This window comes from Corylus avellana, chromosome 9, assembly GCF_965113065.1.
Source record: "Corylus avellana chromosome 9, dhCorAvel1.hap1.2, whole genome shotgun sequence".
In the NCBI taxonomy this organism is placed as follows: domain Eukaryota; kingdom Viridiplantae; phylum Streptophyta; class Magnoliopsida; order Fagales; family Betulaceae; genus Corylus; species Corylus avellana.
This window is the reverse complement of record NC_142498.1, coordinates 613,047-638,548: the sequence shown is the minus strand read 5'-3', so window position 1 is coordinate 638,548 and position 25,502 is coordinate 613,047. Positions and strand designations below refer to the sequence as shown.

Sequence of the window (25,502 nt, the reverse complement as noted above, 5' to 3'; positions counted from 1 at the left end):
TATAAAATTTTGGGGAAACTTTAGTATTCCTTAAACTTCAGCTGATTTGATAAAATTGATCTCTTCAACTTTTAAATTTCTCACTTTAGATTTTTGAACTTTAATTTGCTCTCATTTTAGACCCATCTGTTAGTTTTCAACGTTAAAGTTAAACGGTTTGACTTTTTATGCCCATTATATCCTCACCCGAAAACTACACCATTTTAGGTCTCAAAACTATAACACCCACCCAACCCAAAACGACGTCGTTTCGGGCATTAAAATTATTATTATTATTTTTTTTTAAAAAAAAAGTAAAATATTAAAAAAAAAAAAAAAAAAAGAAAAGAAAAGAAAAAGAAGCCACCCCCTTGGCCAAAATGGGGTGACCGGACCACCCCATTTTTGGCCAAGGGGGTGGCTGGAGCCACTCCCATGGCCGGTCTGGGGGTGGTCGAGCTACCCGCAAGCCCTTGAGGGTGGTCCGGCCACCCCTAAAAGGGTAAAAAAAAAAAAAAAGAGATCGAGTGTTTTGGGGTGGCCAGACCACCCTCAAGGGCCTGGGGGTGGTTCGGTCACCTCCTTATTGGCCATATGGGGTGGCCGAAATCATCCGCAGCCCCTTTGGGGTGGTCCGATGTAGTGCCCCAGAATTTTCAAAGCTATTTAAATAGATTATTTCGATAATGATGATTATTTTAATATCCATTGTAGCTATGGATTTTAATTATTGGGAAATTTATGAGAATGGTAATTGGTGAAATAATAGGATAGTAAATGGTAGGTATAAGGATGGTAGAATAAGAAGGTAGAATAGTATAGGTAGAATAGTATAGGGTTGGTAGAATAGTATAGGGTTGGTAGAATAGTATAGGGTTGGTGAAATAGTATAGGGTTGGTGGAATAGTATAGGGTTGGTGAAATAGTATTTGATTTTCTCCTATAAATAGAGCTCTTCTCCTTCAGAATTTTCACCACTCATCTCCTCTCTCATCTCTTGCATATATTCTTCCTTCTTCCGCTTTTTACTCGGTCTTTCTTCTTTATAAGAGTGTTTACTCAGAACAGAGAGAGAAAGGGCGAGACCAAGCGCTACAAGAAAGAAAGAACACAAGAGATAGCGGACTTTAGAAAGTAGTTTCAAAAGATATACTAGTGGTGTTAGTCATATTGGAGCAACTGGATTCCTTCATACCACTTTTAGCTTCAGTCTAGAGGTAAGTAAATTCACTACCCCTTCTAAAGTTACTTCATGTCATGCTATTTATTCATTCTTTAGTAAATTGTAAATGAATATTTTATTTACGTATTATGAAGTTATGTTGCATGCATGAAGGATTTCTAAATGAATTATCTAGAAAGTTTCTATTTCTTTAAACGCTTTCTAAGTACAACAAGTTTATATTTGAAAAGGTTTCCATTTTGAGAAAAGAAAGTTGAGAAATGATGATGATTATAAGAAAGAAAAATGATGATAAACCCTCCTACATGTTGCCCTAAGATGCATCAAAAGAAGTACAAAGAAAAGTACAAGAGATGAGATAAATGTTTATGAAATGAGGGCACATGTATGGAGGAGAGTATTTTTGGCCCCAAGATCAGTAAGAATGAGAAAGAGTTCGGTACCGATACTCGGATGGAGGCGAAACCACTGAAGGAGGCTATGCCAGAAGGTGGTATTCCATCAACAGACCGTTGAGTGCACCAAGAAAAAGAGTTAATTGACGGTCGGGCATGGCTGAGGCCACAGTTCAGTGCCATGGTCACAAGGACCCGCAACCCTCGTGCACAGGGGTAATAGTGTACATGGGCCCTATTATGAGAAAATGATACTATATTTTCAACGATGATATGCTATGATGATTTACAAAGATTATTTATAATGATGCATTATGATGATGATTTATAAAGATGATTTACAACGATGATCTATTACTAGATGTAATAGTATGTATATGTTACGGGAGATGCAACCGTACATACAGATATTATTATGGCTAGAATTATATTTATTTGCGAAAACGATTTTCAAAACTGAGAACAAGGAGTAAAACTATTTATGGTTGTGGATTTTACTTGCTGGGCCCCCTTTGGGCTCATTCAGTTTTATTTCTTGTTTTTAGGTAGAAAGGACGCTGGAATAGGAGGCCGGAATGGGGTGGGAATAATTATTAATTTTCAAAGTCTTTTCATATAAGTTATTGTAATGATATGATATTCCGCAACTAAAGTTTAATGTTTTCTAATTTCGCTTGTAATAAAATCTCTTGAAAAATGTTTTATGCATTTTTCGTATCTTTCAAAATCAAGTACTCTGATAGACCTTATAGATCTTTGCAAGAACTTTTGTTGTGAAAGAAGAAAAGTAGCAAACTCGGCCTTAACAAGCTGGGGATGTTACATCCGACCGCTCCCAAAACACCCAATTCCCTTCTCTTTTTTTTGGCCATTTTGGGGGTGGCCAGATGATGCAGATCCCAGGTCCCTTGGAAGTGCGATCGAGTGCACGTGTATCTGCGATCGAGTGCACTTCCAGAGACTTGCGCACCAGGCCCCTGGTTGTGCGATCGATCGCGCCTGTAGTTGCGATTGAGCACACTCAGGCATATCTGTTCCGCAAAAGAGACATCAGAGACACTTATCTTAGTTTTAATCTTTTGTTTTAAACTAGGTTTTTTTGTTAGTTGTTATTTTATCTTATCTTTCAATTGTTCATATCAGATTAGGTTCTTTATTAGTCTTCTATTTGGTTTAGTCTTCTTTCATAGACTTCTAAACCAACTTTATTTTATTGTTCTTTTAGAATTAGGAGTCTTGGGCTGTAAATATATGCTTATAGCCTTTAGCAATTCAGTTGCTGCTTATTAATGATTTTGATTAATGAGAATACTCAGAGTTTAGTTTATTCCTCTTTCCTTTAAACTTTAGAGAGTATATATTGTTTTTAAAAGAATTCTTAGGTCATTGATAAACTCAAGATCTAGAATTGGTTATCCGCTGTTTTATTGTTGTTTTTCGCTGCAGCCTACTAAGTCATGCTGCATCTCCAGACCACCCCCTTGGCCATGGGGGTGGTTCCTTCAACCACATACCGGCCATGGAAGTGCCTCTAGCCACCCCTTTTGTTTTTTTTTTTCTTTTTTTTTTTTATTAACATATATAGCCTAAAACAGCGTCGTTTTGGGCTAGACGTGGGTGCTGTAGTTGTGGACAATTTGGAATTTCAACTGGTTGATTGAGGGTATAATGAACATAAAAAGTCAAACCGTTTGAGTTTAACGTTGAAAACTAACAGAAAAGTTTAAAGTGAGAGTAAATTAAAGTCCAAATGTCCAAAATGAGAAATTTAAAAATTTAAGGATTATTTGTTAAATTGGCTGAAAGTTTAGGAGATAAACTGAAATTTTTCCCAAAAAGTTTCAATGTCTAAACGCTGTCAATCAAGAAACTTGAAATGCATGATGCATTTAATGAAAAATAAATAAATTAAAAAAATTAAAATTTTTTAAAAAAATTAATAAAAAAAAAAAAAAAAAAAAGATATTAGGACTCGAACAGATGCTACATCCAAAAGCCACTCAATTACAGTGCTTCAACAAACTTGGCCAGGGCTCTGGTAGATGAGCCAGAAGCTGATCCCGAAGCAGCCAAAGCCATTTCTCTCATCTTCCAGCTTTTTCCCCTGAGCTCTCTCCCTTGTTCCGACTCCATCAACTCCCTAATCCTTCTCTCCAACTCATCCCCACTAACAAACCCATCATCCTCTCTCTGCTCCAAGTCAATAGCCATCTTCATATCATTCACCAAAATGTTCCTGTTCAGCTGCTGCTCGGCATAGAGCGGCCAAGCCACCATCGGCACTCCTGCAACCACCGCCTCCAACACCGAGTTCCACCCACAGTGAGTCACGAACCCCCCAACGGCTTGTTTTCTCAGCACTGCCACTTGGGGTGCCCACTTCTTCACCACCATGCCCCTATCTTTGGTTCTCTCCATGAACCCTTTTGGCAACACACCTTCCAAATCGAACTCCGCAGTACTCTTCTCAGTGTGCTTGGTTTTCTCATCTCGTGTTGGCTTTTTCAACACCCAGAAGAATCTGTGCCCGCTCCTTTCCAACCCATGGGCTATCTCTTTCACTTGTGCCGCGGAGAACGATCCTAGGCTGCCAAAGCACAAGAACACAACACTTCTACTGGGTTGGCTGTCAAGCCATGACAAACATTCATTTCCATCTTCACCTGCTCGCTCCTCTGCATCTGCAATCAAAGGACCTATACAATAAACAGGCGGAGTTGACGAATCAGGAACGCACACGCCATCAGCAATGGCCTTTAAGGCTTTTGGCTCCAGGTCCTCAAACGTGTTAGCTATAATCCCATTTGATTTTGGAAGATGTGAACAGAAATAGAGCATGTCCCAATAGGCAGGGTCGTCACGGTCGAGTGTCGATTTAGGCATATGAGTCGCTTTCAACGGTGATGATATTCCTGGGATGTGAAGCTCGGTGGTGGTGAGGTCCTTGAAGCTCTTGTTGGTTTGCTTGTGAATCTTGGGGAAGTATAAGAAGGCAGCGAGAGCATAAGCACCAGAAGTGTAGAAATAATAAACAGGAAGGTTGAGATCTTTGGCTATGGGAAGAGCAGTGGTGCAGAAAAGGTCGATGATAACGGCACGAATATTGGATGAGTTGGAGATTATTTCGAGTGCCTGAGGGGCATACTTGGCTAAGCTGAGGCGTATAAACTCGAAAGCTTTGGCGGGGAGGCTGCGAGTTGGGGCAGTGTCAACGGAGACAGAGGGTAAAGGGTGGAAGGAGATGGAGGGGTTAGATTGGGAGACACGGTGGATGTAGGAGGTGATGCTTGGGCTATCCAGAAAAGAGCCTGTGGTGTAGATAATGGTGATGGAAAACTTTTGAGCGTAGTGGTGGAGGATAAGCTTGCCGAGCTCAACCATAGAAATCATGTGCCCCATGCCTGGAGCTGGGAGTAAGACTATACTAGTGTCTTGCATCTTCTATTTTGGAGCTTAATTAGTGTTTGAACAACTTTCTGAATGATAGGAAGTGACAGACGTCGTAGGAATTAACCTGGGTTTATCTGTATATATATAGATAGGCCAAGGAGGAGGAGTAGTTGGACAACGTGCTTACCCAACTTTCTCAGGATTTGAATATTCCCTTCGCATATATTCGTATATTGGTGGGTTCTTCTTAGGGGTGAAATTTAAAACCGCCTAACCGCAACCGTTAACTGCTAACCGCTATAACCGTTAACCGCTAACCGCCTAACCGCTTTGAAAGCGGTTAGTAAAAACCGCTAACCGCCAAGGCGGTTGCGGTTAGCTAGGGGTGCAAAGGCGGGCGGTTAAAAACCGTCCGCTAACCGCTCTAACCGCTAACCGTTAACCGTTCTAACCGCTTAACCGCATTAACCGCTAACCGCCTAACCGCTATAACCGCCTAGCGGTTAGCGGTTAGCGGTTATTGGGTTTACTAACCGTAACCGCTAACCGCTAACCGCCTTTTTATATAATATATTTTTATAATTATAATTATAAAAATATTTATACATATAACATAATCACTTGATCATTAAATCATAATTTTTTTAAAAAATAATTAAATCACAATTTGAGTATTAATATATTATTACTATAATTTATATGATTATATCACATGAGATTGATCATTAAATCATTTGATTATATAATAACAAATTATACATATATAATATGACATAACTCATAAGTATACCAATTCATACTAATACAACAATTAAATATCTAGAGACTTATTTCCAATGTATGTTATAAACTTATAAGTCTATATATGTTATAAGTCTATATAAGTTTACATATGTATATGAATAATATAAATGTATAATATCAATACTTAATCATATGATTCAATAACAATTCAAATACTTTATTCAAGACTTCAAGTGAATCATATTATTAATGTGCAATAATGACATGATTCGTATAATATCAAATTAAGTAATTGATATTGGATTAAATAATGACCAATGTGTTACTTATAAACACAATTTAAGTATTAATGTATTATCATTATAATTTTAGTAATTTATATATTATCACTGTAATTGATATGATTATATTACATGATGACTTGATCATTAAATCATATGATTATATAATAATAAATAATACATATATAATATGACATAACTCATAAGTCATAAGTGTACAAGTTAATCATATGATTCTTGTACAATGATAATCACAATTGATTCAATTGAATTAAACAATATATTATTTATTCATAAATATGACTCAACCTTCAAGTTCAAGTGCTGCTTCATATTTTGCCTAGAGGTTTGTTAGTAACGAAGGTTATTATTTTTTGAATTGTCATAGTATTTTAATTACAATACAATTATATTAAGCACGTTTTGATATGTGTACATGCTTGTGCCTTAATATTATTATGTTTAATATTATAACTTTTCTTCTTTTGATGTCCACAGGATTTGCTAGAGGATCAAATGAGAGGATTGATGAAGTTTTAATGTTTTATTTGTATCATTTAATGTTTCATTTGAACTTATTTTATATGCTTTGTGTTGAACTTTTTTTATATGTTATAACAGTTGTCTGAATTCTGAACTTTTTTTTTGTATGTTGTGTTGAATTTTTATTTTTTATTTTTAAAAAAAGTTAACCAATTATGATTTAATATTTAAGAAAATTTTTTTATGTACAAGTAAATGTAAATTTTGGGTCAAATATTTTTGATTTTTCAATATGGGCTCTTTTTATAGCAATTGGGCACAAGAAGATATTAAAAATACAAGAAAAAAAGCCCTAAAGAAAGCCCAAAAAGCCAAAAAAAAAAAGTTCAATTTTAAAAAAGCGGTTAGCGGGCGGTTATCTATTTCGCTAACCGCTAACCGGCGGTTAACCGCTAACCGCTAACCGTTAGGCGGTTAGCGGTTGCGGTTAGTGAAATTTACTAACCGCTAGGGCGGTTACGGTTAGCGGTTATTGCCACTAACCGCTAACCGTAACCGCCTTTGCACCCCTACGGTTAGCGGTTAGTGGGTTTTGAAAATCCGCTAATCGCTACCCGCTAACCGCTTTTTTTTAAATATAATATATATTTATATTATATATATATATATATATATATATATAATAACAATAAGTTGTGAGTTTATGAATTTTTTTTGGTTGATTGAAATGGGCCTCAAGCTTCAAGCTTAACCATATATGTTGGTTTTTTTGTTGCTTGTGAGTTTATGAATTTGTTTGTGTTTTATTTTATTTCTATGTGTGAGTTTATGAACTTGCTTCTGAGTTTATGAACTTGCTTGTGAGTTTATGTATAAGACTACAAGTGAAGTGATGATTTTGTTATAATTTTATTTGTATATTATATGATGTGTAGATTTGTAGAAGATGGCCAACAAGATTTTGGTATATTGCAATTTTTAATGCTAAAATGGCCATGAAAAGGGAAAAAAAAAATGTTTAAAGTAAGCCCAAAACTGGCCCAAACCCCATCCAAACCCGGCCCAAAATCGGTCCAAAGAAAAAAGCCCAAAAAAAAGCCCCAAAAAGCGGTTAGAAAAAAAAGCGGTTATTCCAAAGCGGTTAACCGCTAACCGGGCGGTTAACCGCCTAGGCGGTTAACCGCTACCCGGTTAGCGTAGGCGGTTAGTAAAATTTACTAACCGCCTAGGCGGTTGCGGTTAGCGGTTTTAGCCACTAACCGCTAACCGCAACCGCTATTTCACCCCTAGTTCTTCTGCTTTGAATGAATGTCAAGTCATCCGGGCAGCAATATTGTAATAAAAAAAAAGTTTTTGATTGTTTTTTCAAGTGATCGTACAACTTAAAATTTGTGGTGGGGCACAAATAAAAAAAATATATATATATAAAAAAAAAAAAAAAAAAAAAGGGGTCGACTTAGTTCTTATTGGGGACTTAAATGTGCGTTTAAAATTTAAAAAATTTGTTTAAAAAAAAATATCCACTTCTTAGCGTTTTTAATAATTAAAAAAAGAGCAAAATGCACTTTTGAATAAAAAGCTTCCGTTAAAAAAATAAAATAAAAAAACAATTCTTACTTAAAAACTCTATTTAGAAAATCTCAAACAAACTTTAAAGGTCGTTTTGACTCTTAAATTATCAATGAAATACAATTTTATTCCCATTTCAATGATATAGAGAGTATCTGTACCATTGCCCAAACTGTGCCATTGCCCAACCCACTACAACATTCTCAGCCATGTCGTATACAAAACTTTTCTTTAGACTCGGTGACCTATACAAAACTGGTCCAGTTATCTATCAAATCCTGGTCTCCTATATATGGGAAGCTTGCCCATGCCCACATGATCAAAAGTGCTTTTAAACCATGTCTGTTTCTGCTGAATAATCTTCTCCATATGTATTGTAAATGTGGTGACATAAACACGGCTCGTCAGTTGTTCGATAAAATGCCAAAACGCAAGGTTATTTCGTATAATTCTCTGATTTCTGGTTATACACATATGGGTTTTTATGATAAGACCATGGGAATCTTTAATGCAGCAAGGGTTGCTGGTTTGATATTTGATAAGTTCACCTTTGCAGGTGCTCTAAATGCGTGTGGTCAAACTGGGGATCTTGAGTTGGGTAAGCTGATTCATGGGTCAGTTATCGTGAGTGGATTGGGTGCTAAAGTGTTTGTAACCAATTCGGTCATTGATATGTACTCAAAATGTGGTGAGGTTAATAGGGCCAGGCTTTTGTTCGAGAGTTCTGATGATTTGGATGAAGTTTCTTGGAATTCAATGATTGCTGGGTTTGTCAGAATTGGTGCCAATGAGGAAATGTTGAAACTTCTAGGAAAAATGAACCGATCTGGATTGAAATTGAATACTTATACACTGGGAAGTGTCCTTAAGGCTTGTTGCACACATTTTATGGATTCAAAACATTACGGAAAAGCACTTCATTCCTGCTCAGTCAAACTTGGGCTGGATTCAGATGATGTTGTTGCTACTGGATTACTTGTTATGTATGCAAAGAGTGGTGATTTGGTTGATGCAATCCAAATTTTCAAACTGATGCCCAACCAAAGCGTCATCATCTATAATGCCATGATCGCTGGATTCCTCCAAGATGATACCATTTATGATGAATATGCAAATGAAGCTTTCAATCTTTTCTGAGATGCATAGACAAGGAATGAAGCCTTCAAAGTTTGCATTCTCAAGCATGCTGAAAGCTTGTAATGGTGTTGAAGCTTTTGAGTACGGAAAGCAAATTCATGCTCAAATTTGCAAGGGGAATCTTCAGTCTGACGAGTTCATTGGAAGTGCGCTTATTGATTTGTACTTTTTGTTGGGTTCAGTTGAGGATGGAGTCAAATGTTTTACTTCAACTCCTAAGCTTCAAGGACCTCACCCCGCCACTGAGCTTCACTTCCCAGGAATATCGTCGCCGTTGAAAGCGACACATATGCCTGAACCAATACTCGACCGTGACGACCCTGGTTATTGGGACATGCTCTATTTCTGTTCACATCTTCCAAAATCAACTGAGATCATAGCCAACACATTTGTTGACCTGGAGTCAAAAGCCTTAAAGGCCATTGCTGATGGCGTGTGCGTTCCTGATTCGCCAACTCCGCCTGTTTATTGTATAGGTCCTTTGATTGCAGATGTAGAGGAGCCAACAGGTGAAGATGGAAATGAATGTTTGTCATGGCTTGGCAGCCAACCGAGTGGAAGTGTTGTTTTCTTGTGCTTTGGGAGCCGCGGATCGTTATCGGTGGGACAGGTGAATGAGATTGCCCATGGGTTGGAAAGTGATGTAGATTGAAATTCAAAGCTTATCTTATCTTATCTTTTAGTCTTTTATTAGGTTTCTTTGTTAGTTGTTTATTTGGTTTAGTTGTCTTTCGTAGACTTCTAACTTTATTTCATTGTTATTTTAGAGCTAGGAGTCTTGGGCTATAAATATATGTTTATAGCCTTTAACAATTCAGTTTATAATTATTATTGAGTTTGTTTAATAAGAATTACTCAGAGTTGAGTTTCTTTGTGTTTTTCCTTAAACCATAGATAGAATCTATAGTTTTTAAGAAGATTTCTTAGATTCTTGTGATAGTCTCACAATCTTAGGAATATTTATCCCTTCTACTTGCTGTTTTTCTTGTTCACCACAATCCTACGCTGCATCAGTTGGTATCAGAGCCAAGTTACTTTCCATGATTGGAGAGGAGCAACCGCTTTGTAGACATGAACGAGGTGTACGTGCGCACGGAGATAGCACGTAAGGAGCAACCAGCGATTCGTTTGAGGCACATGAGTGGTGGGCCGAACAATTGTCGTCGCCAACCAAGACCGCGATTCGCGGAGGCGAAAGGTAAATCTATCGCTGAACCTTGGCAACACACGGAGGATCAATTCAGGGCTATGAGGGATCAAATTGAAGACCTCACTACCCAATTATCCAACTTGTGTGGTCAACATGGGAATGGATCTAGAAGCCCGTTTGCGGAGCGCCGAATGCACGGACGTCAATACCTTGCGCAAGCTCATGCCAATCGGCGGGTAAGTAGATTCGAACTCAAAATTCCGAAATTCGACGAGGATCTAGAACCCGACGAATTTATGGATTGGGTGTTGGCTGTTGAAGAGGTTTTTGAATTCAATGGGGTGCCTGATGAACAACAAGTCTCTTTGGTGGTTCATACATTCTAGGGAAGAGTTGGTGCGTGGTGGCAACAACTGAAAAGAACTAGGAAGCGGGAAGGCAAATTGAAGATCAATAGTTGGGAGAAATTATTGAAATATATGCGCGTCGCTTTCTTGCCCCATGGTTATACCATGGGTCAAAAGTCACAAAATTGGAGACAAGGGTCTATAGCTGTGACAAAGAAAATAAAAAATTCCCACAAAAAAGAGGTATTTAGGGAAACATGGAGTGAGGTGAAGAGTCAACGACATGCCAATTGGGCCCTTACTTGCCAACCACAAATCCATAAACCGAATCCATATTCTGTGGAGGAGGAAAAAGAATCTGTGAATGAAGAGTTTTAGGAACCCAAGTTCATAGATGAAGAATTCAGACATGAAGATGTTGAAGATCCTTCGCAAGGATTTAGGGATTGGGACTCACCATCAACCTATGATGAGGAGCCCGAAGAAGATGACTCATGGGAAGAAGAAAGACCTACGGAAGAGCACGAAAAAGATGGGGTTTTTCCCATGTCTGGCAGTCTCTATCCAAAAGAAGATGGCCAATTGGAAGAGGAAGGGCCCACGAATGTCATCACCAATTATGTAGAGGATGGCATCGCCGATTATAAAGAGTTTGAAGAAGACCTTCCAGGTCAATTACCTAATTTTAGTGATGAAGAATTAGGTTATGTTGATTTTTTTGGTGTAGACAATATCTTATCCGATTCTCATAACAATGATTGTGATGAGTTTTATACGGATGAGGACAATTATATATTTATATGTTCATGAGGGAAACAATGGCTAACCCATTCTTGAGTACTTTTGTGGCACGTGGAAGGGAGAATGAACGAAAGAAGTACGGTAAATCCGGAGAATTGCCAAGTGGTGTGTGGGGCCTTCACAACAACCATCAAGATATTTTGGTAATGAAGAGCATCACGCTTATTGTGGGGTGTTGCCTTGCTTTGATCTTGAGAAAGGGCGAGTGGAATGAGTTGACTGGACTTCCGAAGGATCGTGGAAAAGTCAATATGAATTCGAGGGCGAATTCTCTCCAACCTCGGGAGGATGATGTAGATTGAAATTCAAAGCTTATCTTATCTTATCTTATCTTATCTCTTAGTCTTTTATTAGGTATTTTTGTTAGTTGTTTATTTGGTTTAGTTGTCTTTCGTAGACTTCTAACTTTATTTCATTGTTATTTTAGAGCCAGGAGTCTTGGGCTATAAATATATGTTTATAGCCTTTAACAATTCAGTTTATGATTATTATTGAGTTTGTTTAATAAGAATTACTCAGAGTTGAGTTTCTTTGTGTTTTTCCTTAAACCATAGATAGAATCTATAGTTTTTAAGAAGATTTCTTAGATTCTTGTGATAGTCTCACAATCTTAGGAATATTTATCCCTTCTACTTGCTGTTTTTCTTGTTCACCACAATCCTACGCTGCATCAGAAAGGAGTGGGCAAAGATTCTTGTGGGTGGTGAAAAAGCCACCACGCGATGAGAAAACCAAGCAGGCTGAGAATTTTACTGCGGAGTTCGATTTGGAGGGTGTGTTGCCAGAAGGGTTCCTGGAGAGAACCAAAGACAGGGGCATGGTGTTGAAGACGTGGGCACCCCAGGTGGGTGTGCTGAGAAAGGAATCAGTTGGGGGGTTCGTAACTCATAGTGGGTGGAACTCGGTGTTGGAGGCGGTGGTTGCAGGAGTGCCGATGGTGGCTTAGCCGCTCTATTCCGAGCAGCACATGAACAGGGACATTTTGGTGAATGAAATGAAGATGGCTATTGACTTGGACCAGAGGGAGGATGATGGGTTTGTTAGTGGGGATGAGTTGGAGAGAAGGGTTAAGGAGCTGATGGAGTCCGAACAAGGGAGAGAGCTGAGGCGAAAAAGTTTGAAGATGAGAGAAATGGCTTTGGCTGCTTTGGTATCAGCATCTGGTTCATCTACAAAGAGCGCTGGCCAAGTTTGTTGAGGCAGTTGGATAGCGTTTGGAAGTAATTGCGAAATGTGATTAAAAGGAAAATGATTTTCTCGGTACGTCTGTTTCAAGAAAAATCATGGATTTTTGCTCATGATTAATGGAAATGTAATTCATGAGCGGGATTCGGATTAAGTGTATGTTCAATCATTCCAAAAAAAAGAAAAAATTACAGTTTACCCTCTCAAAGTTGACAGCGTTTTTCAATTCGAACATCAAAGTTTTAATTTTTGCAATTCACCCCCACAAAGTTTCAATTTTTTTCAATTCAACCAATATTATCCCAAAATTGTCGTATCGCTCCTATTTTTATTTTTTATAAAAAAAAAAAAAACAAAACAAATTTAGGGGTGCAAAAATGGCTAGATGGCCAAAGTCACCCCGAATTTTTTTAAATTTTTTTATTAAAACTAAAAAAATAAAAAATTAGGGACAATATATGAAGTTTTGGATACAATTGGTCAAATTGCAAAAATTTGAAACTTTGGAGAGGTGGATTGCAAAAATTGAAACTTTGGAATTAAAATTGAAAATCTCTGCCAACTTTGGGGAGTAAAAAGTAATTTTTCCAAAAAAAAAAAAAAAAAGTGTAGTTTTAAATATGTTTGAGTTGGTCCAGTTTCTACCATTGACAAATGAGAAGTGACGTATCATTTTTTTTTTTTTTTATCTTTTCCTCTGATTTACATTATTATTATTATTATTATTGTAATTATCCTTATAAGGAGAAGCCCTATAGTTTTTTGGGTCACCGCAACTAGTTCACATTATTGGTGAGGATCAATCTTCAAAGTCAGAAGATTGACATAACAACGAATATATAAGATGGTTTTGTTTCTTTCGTTCCGAGTCTGCCGACCTTTGTTTTCGAGGAAGAGTAATCCTCATTATACGACTCTTTCATCATATTAATGTCTCTCTCAATTTACTTTTAGATTAGTTAATATTGTTGAAAATTACTTAAAATAGCTCATATGAACCCATGATATCATTACTCTTTATTCTTTTAGCCTATTTTTTGTTTTTGTTTTTTTAAAGATGAGATACTTATTGATGATATGACATTGGAGGCTAATACAGATACATGAGTGTCAAAATGAGATATACCTAATAAATTACAAATCGTTAACTTTGATTGTAAAATGACGGAGTAATGTATTTAAAATTTGAACAAAATTTAAAAACTTTATTTTTAAAATTAAAAACCCAAATATTAAATTTAAATAAATTTTAAACTTAAGGAACAAAATATAATTTTAAAGAAAAAAAAATTAGCAAATTACTAATAACAAACCCTTTTGTTGGAGTGTTTTCTGGTCCAAGAATTTGCTACCCTATAATTTTTTTGATGGCTAAACTGTGAAGAACCTCTTATACGACAATAAAATTCCTGCAAAACAAAAATGAGGTCAAAGAGTCTTCGGTTGAAGTCAAAGACTCTCCAATGCTTATGTTAGCATCCTTATTTGTTGATAAAAAATATAATAAAAATTTGCCTCTAGTATTCATGAATTGTTGAGTGAGGTATAGAAGAAATGAGAGAGAGAGAGAGAGAGAGAGGCCTTTGCCAGGTCTTTCGTGGAGGAAGGAGAAGAATCCACTATCCTTCTCTTCTATCTCTTTTTATTCTCCGGTGCAAAGGTAGTATGTACATGTGTGGCCAAATGAGAGGTGAGAGTTATGTTGTAAATAAGTGTAAAAAGGAGTAAGGCCAACTAAGAGATATTTTCTCCTTCTTCCAAGAGCTTATAGAAATAAATAAATTTAATTATTTAATTAATAATTTTATACTCTCTTCACATGGAGTTAAGCTTCAAAGTTAAACTTATAAAAAAAAACTAATAATAATAATAATTATTTAATTAATACTCTTACGAAAAGACTAATTACCAAAACCGACTTTCAATACTTCGTTATTTTTATGAATGAGTAAATGGACAATGAGTATTCTAGCAGTTTTTAGCCAGAAACTTTCAGGAAACACCAACATGTCTCCTAAACGCTAAACTATGCATTCATTCAGGAATATCCAAACTATACAGCAACTATAAAAGTCAATTCCCAGAAAACAGAAAATCTGGAAAAACTCAGCACTAGCTATATCAAAAAGAAGCAGTATCTGACAGCCTCTGTACCTCCAGCCAATAATTGAAACCCGACGCACAAAAAGAACAAGTAGCCCAATGCCAATCTACCTATTTTACTCCACAAAAGCTCCAACAATGCTCTACATCTGCAGCAACTTCAGAAGATACCTTCAACCAAAACGGCAGCCCCAACACACTAGATATTTCCATACTTGTCTGAAATTTGCCATTGGATAAGCTCTTCCTCGGTTTGCAATTGATTCCCATGCCTTCAATTACTTATCTCCTTCCAGAGATTGTAAACTAAAGCACTCAAAAGAAGTCAAGTAATACAGCATTCAAGCCTTTACTCCTCCAATTCTTTACTCCACTCTCTACAATAGCATCCCATTCAGAGGGTCATCATTAATCAAACACTTTCTCTCAGGTTTCCAACCAAACTCATCCACATAAAAATGTAAAAACCAAAAGCCACTCCATCTCATCAATCAACGTCAATCCACATCCCAACCCCACTCAATTACAGTGCTTCAACGAACTTAGCCAGGGCTCTGGTAGATGAACCAGATGCTGATCCCAAAGCAGCCAAAGCCATTTCTTTCATCTTCCTGCTTTTTTCCCTAAGCTCTCTCCCTTGTTCAGACTCCATCAATTCCCTAACCCTTCTCTCCAACTCATCCCCACTCACAAACCCATCCTCCTCCCTCTGCTCCAACTCAATAGCCATCTTCATATCATTCACCAAAACGTTCCTGTTCAGGTGCTGCTCGGCATAGAGCGGCCAAGCCACCATCGGCACTCCTGCAACCACCGCCTCCAACACCGAGTTCCACCCACAGTGAGTCACGAACCCACCAACTGATTCTTTTCTAAGCACACCCACTTGGGGTGCCCACGTCTTCACCACCATGCCCCTATCTTTGGTTCTCTCAAGGAACCCTTCTGGCAACAGACCTTCCAAATCGAACTCCGCAGTAAAATTCTCAGCCTGCTTGGTTTTCTCATCGCGTGGCGGCTTTTTCACCACCCACAAGAATCTCTGCCCACTCCTTTCCAACCCATGGGCAATCTCTTTCACTTGTACCACCGAGAACGATCCTCGGCTCCCAAAGCACAAGAAAACAACACTTCCACTCGGTTGGCTGTCAAGCCATGACAAACATTCATTTCCATCTTCACCTGCTCGCTCCTCTGCATCTGCAATCAAAGGACCTATACAATAAACAGGCGGAGTTGTCGAATCAGGAACGCACACGCCATCAGCAATGGCCTTTAAGGCTTTGGGCTCCAGGTCCTCAAACGTGTTAGCTATAATCCCATTTGATTTTGGAAGATGTGAACAGAAATAGAGCATGTCCCAATAGGCAGGGTCGTCACGATCGAGAGTCGGTTCAAGCATCTGTGTCGCTTTCAACGGTGACGATATTCCTGGGAAGTGAAGCTCGGTGGTGGTGAGGTCCTTGAAGCTCTTGGTGGTTTCCTCGTGAATCTTGGGGAAGTATAAGAAGGCAGCGAGAGCATAAGCACCAGAAGTGTGGAAATAATAAACAGGAAGGTTGAGATTTTTTGCTGTGGGAAGAGCAGAGGTGCAGAAAAGGTCGATGATAAGGGCACGAATGGTGGATGAGGAGGAGATTTGTTGGAGTGAATCTGTGGCATGGGCTAAGCTGAGGCGGATATGCTCGAACGCTATGGCGGCGCGGCTGCGAGTTGGGGTGGTGTCTACGGAGACAGAGGGTAAGCGATGGAAGGAGATGGAGGGTGTGCATTGGGAGACACGGTGGATGTAGGAGGTGACGCCTGGACTGTCCATAATGGAACCGGTGGTGATGAGGATGGTGATGGAGAATTTGTGAGCGTAGTGGTGGAGGATGAGCTTGCCGAGCTCAACCATGGAGATGATGTGCCCCATGTCTGGAGCTGGGAGGAGGACGATGGTGTCTGGCATCTTCTATTTTTACTTGGCTACTTTTGTTTTTGGTTGTGTGTTTGATCGAGTGGAAGGAAGAGATAGAGATAGGATGATAGCCAGGAAGGTTAGATATATTCCACACACACACATATTTGTCAACTACTTGTTTAGGTGAAAGTGCATACATACCAAACTTTCCTAGTTGCCTTCTTAAATTTAGGGAAACTGTCCCGGGTCCTCAGTTTGTACAAGTTGCTTCATTTAATTTAATTTAGACTGTGACAAGTCATTTAAATATGTTATTATTATTAAATCCCATAAAATTTAATTTAGGCCATTAAATAAATATGTTCCATTTTACCTCATCCCAGATACCTAGTTTAAGCTCATTATTGTAAATAGGGTTAGCAGTTTCAAATCTTCCACCTATTTCAATAAGTGGCAAGTATTATTCAATATCTTTAAGTTTTTTTTTAAAAAATAATGTTTAAGTTCTTATTTTAGTAGAATGACAATAAATAACTTTTAAAAATATTAAAAAAAAAAAAAAGTGAAATATGACACTTATCACCAAGTAGACTGAAGGAAATTTTTTTCAAACTAATTTGGAAGAAATTTTTGTCACTTTTAAAGGATTAAGTATCTTTGATGTACCGGTGATAAGGAACATTATCATTGGGTTCTCAAAAGTGTCTTACATGACACATGTTTTGAGCCTAAATATCGAGATGATACCTCCCTCAAAAATTTTAACAGAAAGACACATCACACTCATCAAAAACGGCTAAGTGGCCCATATGCCTCATGAAAAAAAAAAAAAAAAAAAAAAAAAATGATGCGGTGGCTTGAGCCACCCCTATTGGCAATTAAAAGGGTTTTATATCATCCCAACCAAACTTGATCAATTCTTACTTAAAAAAATAATAATAATTAAGGGTTGGCTTGAATTTTTATTCATCATTGTTGATTAATAGTTGTCAACTAACCCTTGGATAATTTATTGTTAATATATATATATATATATATATATTAAGAGTTAGTTGAGATTGTTAGCAATAGGATGATTGTAAGGTAAAAAATCTGATATATATTATTACTCTTACAGAATTACTTATTTTTCAAAATTTTGTTTAAAAACATAATTTTGACTTTAAAAAAAGTAATGTTATAGACCATATTTTTATCTCTCAGTGTTAGTGTGGCAAAAAAAATCCAACAAACATAGAGACTGGTCAATTAATATCAAAAAGAAAGTCTATTTGAGATACTCTTTCAGCTTCCATCTAAAAGAGAGCTTGAACACGCCTTCTTACTAGCCCATAGAGAGTTCTTCCAGGAAAGACCAATCACCAATACCAGTTCAGCGGAAAATAGATGGCATGGGGGAATGGAATATGGGAAGGCGGGAATTACTAGGGAATGGATTCATGTGTTCGAGCTATCACGTCATAAGCCAAGGTGAGGTTTAGGACGGACAAACCACATAACATTAAGGATTGAGATTCACAATAATTACATGTTTGAATTGTTAATAATTTGAACGTAAGAAATTTCATATGAAATTTATATACCTAAATAAATTGTTGAATGTCTAACCATTTATTCGAACAAACGAATTTCATATAGTCTCTTATGTTACTTACCCCAATTGCTAACAATTTGGGCAAGTAATTGCGTGAATACTTGTCCATTAAACCATTCAAATTCTCCTTTGAAATCCATAGCAACGAAGCGGTAACCTCAATGAACATGTTGCTCCAAGGAACAAAATCCACAAAGCCCGAATTTGTCTTCCACAGCATTACATTTCACGGGCTCAGGCAACCCGGAAAGGATCCCTTCCGCCACGTTGCCGCCAACTGTACCATATGCCCAACCCACAACAACATTCTCAGCCAGTTATCTGTCAAATCTGGTTCTCTTATCTTTGGCAAGTTTGCTCATGATTGATGCCCACCCACATGATCAAAAGTGTGTATGTATTGTAAATGTGGTGATATACGGCTCGTCAGCTGTTTCTTTGTTAGAATATTTTATATTTCCGTTATTTAATTTGTAATGTAGGGTTTATTTCTTTCCTTACGTATTTTAGGGTTTAATTTGGGTTTCTTGGTCACTACTCATTGTCTCTCTATAAATAGAGAGTTATGTAATATTGATTGATACAGTGAATATACAAGATGTAGCTAGCCCATACGTCTCTCTCCGCTTTCGCTCTCTTTTCTTTTTCTTTTATTTTAGTATTTTATATTTTATATATATTTCAACATGGTATCAGAGCCACGTTTCTGTTTCTGTGGCTTTCAATAAAAGTCTTATGATGTTTCTATGGTGTTTTCTAGCATTCTCTTCTGATGATCTCTTAATTCTGTTGTGATCCACAGCTTTATTCATTGGCGAATCTTGGCACAATGCGGTTTTGGCCCTTCACGGGAATTTTAACGGCTAGTTTTCGTTCTCCGGTATTTCTGCGGCTGTCACTTTCAGCCTTTCTCGTCTTTGTTATTGGCGAACCCTGGCACAATGTGGTTTGGCCCTTCAAGGGATTTAATGACTAGTTTTCGTTCTTCAACCGTCATTGTCAGTTGCGGCTTGGCTCTTAACCGGATTCTTTTAGCAGCTTGTCTCTATTCTCCGGTATTTCTCCAGCTGTTACTTTCAGCCTTTCTCGCCGGCATTGTCTTGATCCAACCATCGACTTCAGATGCCTTCAATTTATTCTCTTTTCCAAATTCAAGCTTACACCTTGAGTTTGAGGAGGGATGTTAGAATATATTATTTCCTTTGTTAGAATATTTTATATTTCTGTTATTTAATTTGTAATGTAGGGTTTATTTCTTTTCTTACGTACTTTAGGGTTTAATTTGGGTTTCTTGGTCACTACTCATTGTCTCTCTATAAATAGAGAGTTATGTAATATTGATTGATACAGTGAATATACAAGATGTAGCTCATACGTCTCTATCCGCTTCTGCCCTCTGTTATTTCTCTTATATTTTAGTATTTTATATTTTATATATATTTCAACAGATAAAATGCCAAACCCAATGACATTTCCTATAATTCTCTGATTTCCGGTAATACCCAGATGAGTTTTTATGATAAGGCCATGTGAGTGTTTAAGGAAGCAAGAGTTGCTGCTTTGATACTTGATAGATTTACCTTTAATTTCTCTTGACCATTTCCAATCATGAATAGTACTGAGACCTCACATCGACCTTATTGATATCAACAATTTGGAAGTCTACCACTATACGATATTAACAATGATAAAAATTTTCTTCGTCCAAACGTTGTCAATCAAGAAACTTGAAATGCACGATGCATTTAATGAAAAAAAAAAAAAGATATTAAGAATCGAACAGATGCTACATCCAAAAGCCACTCAATTACAGATTTACAGTGCTTCAACAAACTTGGCCAGGGCTCTGGTAGATGAGCCAGAAGCTGATCCCAAAGCAGCCAAAGCCATTTCTCTCATCTTCCAGCTTTTTCCCCGGAGCTCTCTCCCTTGTTCCGACTCCATCAACTCCTTAATCCTTCTCTCCAACTCATCCCCACTCACAAACCCATCATCCTCTCTCTGCTCCAAGTCAATAGCCATCTTCATATCATTCACCAAAATATTCCTGTTCAGGTGCTGCTCGGCATAGAGCGGCCAAGCCACCATCGGCACTCCTGCAACCACCGCCTCCAACACCGAGTTCCACCCACAGTGAGTCACGAACCCCCCAACGGCTTGTTTTCTCAGCACTGCCACTTGGGGTGCCCAGGACTTCACCACCATGCCCCTATCTTTGGTTCTCTCCATGAACCCTTTTGGCAACACACCTTCCAAATCGAACTCCGCAGTACTCTTCTCAGTGTGCTTGGTTTTCTCATCTTGTGTTGGCTTTTTCAACACCCAGAAGAATCTCTGCCCGCTCCTTTCCAACCCATGGGCTATCTCTTTCACTTGTGCCGCGGAGAACGATCCTAGGCTGCCAAAGCACAAGAACACAACACTTCTACTCGGTTGGCTGTCAAGCCATGACAAACATTGATTTCCATCTTCACCTGCTCGCTCCTCTGCATCTGCAATCAAAGGACCTATACAATAAACAGGCGGAGTTTGCGAATCAGGAACGCACACGCCATCAGCAATGGCCTTTAAGGCTTTTGGCTCCAGGTCCTCAAACGTGTTAGCTATAATTCCATTTGATTTTGGAAGATGTGAACAGAAATAGAGCATGTCCCAATGGGCAGGGTCGTCACGGTCGAGTGTCGATTTAGGCATATGGGTCGCTTTCAACGGTGACGATATTCCTGGGAAGTGAAGCTCGGTGGTGGTGAGGTCCTTGAAGCTCTTGTTGGTTTGCTCGTGAATCTTGGGGAAGTATAAGAAGGCAGCGAGAGCATAAGCACCCGAAGTGTAGAAATAATAAACAGGAAGGTTGAGATCTTTGGCTATGGGAAGAGCAGTGGTGCAGAAAAGGTCGATGATAACGGCACGAATATTCGATGAGTTGGAGATTTGTTGGAGTGCCTGAGGGGCATACTTGGCTAAGCTGAGGCGTATAAACTCGAAAGCTTTGGCGGGGAGGCTGCGAGTTGGGGCAGTGTCAACGGAGACAGAGGGTAAAGGGTGGAAGGAGATGGAGGGGTTAGATTGGGAGACACGGTGGATGTAGGAGGTGATGCTTGGGCTATCCAGAAAAGAGCCTGTGGTGTAGATAATGGTGATGGAAAACTTTTGAGCGTAGTGGTGGAGGATAAGCTTGCCAAGCTCAACCATAGAAATCATGTGCCCCATGCCTGGAGCTGGGAGTAAGACTATGCTAGTGTCTTGCATCTTCTATTTTGGTGCTTAATTAGTGTTTGAACAACTTTCTGAATGATAGGAAGTGAAAGACGTCGTAGGAATTAACCTGGGTTTATATGTATATATGGCTTTGTTTGGTAACCGGGTTGTTGGGGCTAGATACTGTAGATTTTTGGGTAATGTGCCAAATTAAACATCCACCCATCCTTACCCAATCTACTAAGTGGCCATTTTACCCTTTCCTTCCCTTCTATTTTTTTTTTCTTCTTCCAGGGGACGACTTCGAACCAAATCATCATCCTGCGAACCCTTCTCACTTTCTCCCCCACCCCCAAACCTTCGTCCTCCGACCACCACGGCTTATAGATAAATTCAAACACACTGATATCGTCTTATATAATAATAGAACAAATTGTGTTCGATTAACATCAGCTGTCCCTCTTCCAACAGTAGCTGCAGGGATCACAAAGGGGATGGCAACGTCCTTTTCTGCTTCATCAACTAATATCATCCCAACTGCGCCAGCTTCTTTCACTACCACGCTCTTTTCCAGCTTTGACTCCTTTGAGCTCTCTGTGTGTTGACAGACCAGAACCTTCCCTCTAGCCTTGGTGCTATTCAAGGAATTCTCTAAACAATAACTACAAGAACAAGTAGGACAAAAAAAATAATAATTCAAAGTTTTCCTTGATGTTGACATAGAAATTGTACTGACTATCATAGCAACCTGAGTCCCAACACATCTTATATACTGCAATCCTGGTCATTGGTGCACCACCTCTAGCTCCTCCAGCTGCTAGCCCCTTATAATTCATGTTTGTCACATAGCGATCAGCAGCTATTGAGGCTGTGTGGCTGCCATGACCAGAGCTATCCCTCGGAGATCTGAATGACATTGTGCTTACCGATTTTTCTTCTGCTTCATAACCACCACGGAGGACGAAGGTTGGGGGGGGGGGGGGAGGGGAAAGTGAGAAGGGATAGCAGGATCATGATTTGGTTCGAAGTCGTTCACTGAAAAAATAAAAAAAAAGGAAGGGAAGGGAAGGGTAAAATGGTCACTTAGTAGATTGGAGACTGATGGGTGGATGTTTAATTTGGCACATTTCTCCAAAATCTACAGTATCTAGCCCCCACAATCTGGTTACCAAACACCACCATATAGATAGTCCAAGGAGGAGGAGTAGTTGGACAACGTGCTTACCAAACTTTCTCAGGATTTGAATATTCCCTTTGCATATATTCGTATATTTGTGTGTTCTTCTGCTTTGAATGAATGTCAAGTCATCCGGGGCAGCAATATTGTAATAAAAAAAACGTTTTTGATTGTTTATTGAAGTGATCGTACAACTTAAAATTGGTTGTGGGGCGCCCTTCATTTGAAGTATATATATATATATATTGTAACAATAAATAAAAAAAATAAATAAAAAAGGGTTAACTTAGTATTTATTAAAAAACTTAAATTTGCGTTTAACATTCAAAAAATTTGTTTAAAAAAAAAAATACTCGTTTAATAAAAAAATTGAAAACGTTTTTAATGATATAAAAAACTAAAAAAAATGAACAAAACACACTTTTAAATAAAAGTTTAAAAGTTAAGCTTTCATTAAAAAAAAAAAAAAAAAAAAATTCTTAACTTAAAAACTCTATATTTCAAACTAAATCTTCGTCAGAGCTTTATACGAAGTGGTTTTGACTCTTAAATTATCAATCAAATACAATTTTATTTCCATTTCAATGATGTAGAGAGTATCTGTACCCGTCCAAAGCCAAGGCGAGGTTCCGAGCGAACAGGCCACATAATATTATTAAACCTTTCAAAATTCAAATCATCATTTGAAATCCATGGCAACGAAGCGGTAAACTCTAGAAACATGTTGCTCTAACTCCAAGGAACAAAACCCACAAAGCCCGACTTTGTCTTCCACCCCATGACATTTCCCGGGCTCAGACAACCCAGGAACCCTTCCGCCGCGTTGCCGCAAACTGTGCCGTTGCCCAACCCATTACAACATTCTCAGCCATGTCGTATACAAAACTTTTCTTTAGACTCGGTGACCTATACAAAACTGGTCCAGTTATCTATCAAATCCTGGTCTCCTATTTATGGGAAGCTTGTTCATGCCCACATGATCAAAAGTGCTTTTAAACCATGTCTGTTTCTGCTGAATAATCTTCTCCATATGTATTGTAAATGTGGTGACATAAACACGGCTCGTCAGTTGTTCGATAAAATGCCAAAACGCAATGTTATTTCTCATAATTCTCTGATTTCTGGTTATACACAGATGGGTTTTTATGATAAGGCCATAGGAGTGTTTAATGCAGCAAGGGTTGCTGGTTTGATACTTGATAAGTTCACCTTTGCAGGTGCTCTAAATGCGTGTGGTCAAACTGGGGATCTTGAGTTGGGTAAGCTGATTCAGGGGTCAGTTATCGTGAGTGGATTGGGTGCTAAAGTGTTTGTAACCAATTCGCTCATTGATATGTACTCAAAATGTGGTGAGGTTAATAGGGCCAGGCTTTTGTTCGAGAGTTCTGATGACTTGGATGAAGTTTCTTGGAATTCAATGATTGCTGGGTTTGTCAGAATTGGTGCCAATGAGGAAATGTTGAAACTTCTAGGAAAAATGCACCGATCTGGGTTGAAATTGAATACTTATACACTGGGAAGTGTCCTAAAGGCTTGTTGCACACATTTTATGGATTCAAAACATTACGGAAAAGCACTTCATGCCTGCTCAGTCAAACTTGGGCTGGATTCAGATGATGTTGTTGCTACTGGATTACTTGTTATGTATGCAAAGAGTGGTGGTTTGGTTGATGCAATCCAAATTTTCAAACTGATGCCCAACCAAAGCGTCATCATCTATAATGCCATGATCGCTGGATTCCTCCAAGATGATACCATTTGTGATGAATATGCAAATGAAGCTTTCAATCTTTTCTCTGAGATGCAAAGACAAGGAATGAAGCCTTCAAAGTTTACATTCTCAAGCATGCTCAAAGCTTGTAATGGTGTTGAAGCTTTTGAGTATGGAAAGCAAATTCAAGCTCAAATTTGCAAGAGGAATCTTCAGTCTGACGAGTTCATTGGAAGTGCGCTTATTGATTTGTACTTTTTGTTGGGTTCAGTTGAGGATGGAGTCAAATGTTTTACTTCAACTCCTAAGCAAGATATTGTCTCATGGACATCTATGATCACAGGTTATATTCAGAATGGGCATTTTGGAAGTGCTTTGGCTTTGTTCTATGAACTGCTCTCTTCTGGAAGGAAACCAGATGAGTTCATAATATCAAGTGTATTGGGTGCTTGTGCCAATTCGGCGACACCAAGATCTGGACAGCAGATTCAGGGATATGCAATAAAAACGGGTATTGGGAATTTTACTGTTACTCAAAATTCACAAATTTGCATGTATGCAAAGTCTGGAGATATCAATTCTGCTAATCTGACCTTTGAAGAGATGGAGAATCCGGATGTGGTATCCTGGTCTGTGATGATCAGTAGCAATGCGCAACATGGATGTGCAAGAATAGCTTTTAGGCTTTTTGAGTTGATGAAGGATTGTGGAATTGAACCAAACCACATTACATTCCTTGGAGTTCTAACTGCTTGTAGTCATGGGGGTTTTGTTGAAGAAGGATTACGGTAGGCTTATAAAGCCTTTTCACCTTTTCATAAATATTTGTAATTTGTTTCCTTTGGTTGGTGTTTTGGTTGGATAGGCATCATGCATAGGAAAAATTTGTTTTCAATGAGTAATTTTTCTGAAACTAGGAGTTGATTGGAAAAGTAATTTTGATAAGTTGTGAATTGATCCAAAGTTGAATTATACTTTAGATAGAATCATAGAATATGGACTTTATCCATGAAACTGTGAGTTATTTGCTTTTTTTTTTCTTTTTTTTTTTCAAACTACCTAGCTAGGTTATACAACCTAAAGCAGTGTGAAGTTATGAAATTTAAAGATGCTTTTGCACACACTTATTTGTTGTGGTTTCACTATCCTTGTTCATTGCAGATACTTTGAGA

The 25,502-nt window shown here is 38.2% G+C and overlaps 2 protein-coding genes and 4 pseudogenes across 2 annotated transcripts; 3 read left to right on the top strand and 3 right to left on the bottom strand.

Moving 5' to 3' along the window:
- Nucleotides 1-3,534: 3,534 nt before the first annotated feature.
- LOC132190041 (UDP-glycosyltransferase 88F3 pseudogene) lies at nucleotides 3,535-5,111 on the bottom strand (annotated as a pseudogene).
- A 3,021-nt stretch (nucleotides 5,112-8,132) lies between these two features.
- On the top strand, nucleotides 8,133-9,853 carry LOC132190186 (pentatricopeptide repeat-containing protein At3g13880 pseudogene; annotated as a pseudogene).
- A 649-nt stretch (nucleotides 9,854-10,502) lies between these two features.
- Nucleotides 10,503-12,670, top strand: LOC148583544 (UDP-glycosyltransferase 88F4 pseudogene; annotated as a pseudogene).
- Nucleotides 12,671-14,549: 1,879 nt separating this feature from the next.
- Nucleotides 14,550-16,917, bottom strand: LOC132190184 (UDP-glycosyltransferase 88F3-like). Its single transcript, XM_059605094.2, has one exon. The coding sequence runs from the start codon at nucleotides 16,696-16,698 to the stop codon at nucleotides 15,271-15,273; it is 1,428 nt and encodes a 475-aa protein (XP_059461077.1). The 5' UTR covers nucleotides 16,699-16,917; the 3' UTR covers nucleotides 14,550-15,270.
- Nucleotides 16,918-19,998: 3,081 nt separating this feature from the next.
- LOC132190182 (UDP-glycosyltransferase 88F3 pseudogene) lies at nucleotides 19,999-21,565 on the bottom strand (annotated as a pseudogene).
- Nucleotides 21,566-23,214: 1,649 nt separating this feature from the next.
- LOC148583543 (Tetratricopeptide repeat (TPR)-like superfamily protein) lies at nucleotides 23,215-25,175 on the top strand. Its single transcript, XM_088510659.1, has one exon. The coding sequence runs from the start codon at nucleotides 23,398-23,400 to the stop codon at nucleotides 25,120-25,122; it is 1,725 nt and encodes a 574-aa protein (XP_088366785.1). The 5' UTR covers nucleotides 23,215-23,397; the 3' UTR covers nucleotides 25,123-25,175.
- Nucleotides 25,176-25,502: the final 327 nt, after the last annotated feature.

What these genes read in the sequence shown, in the direction of transcription:
- LOC132190184 (XM_059605094.2), bottom strand. Translation starts at nt 16,698, where the DNA reads ATGCCAGACACCATCGTCCTCCTCCCAGCTCCAGACATGGGGCACATC.
- LOC148583543 (XM_088510659.1), top strand. Translation starts at nt 23,398, where the DNA reads ATGACATTTCCCGGGCTCAGACAACCCAGGAACCCTTCCGCCGCGTTG.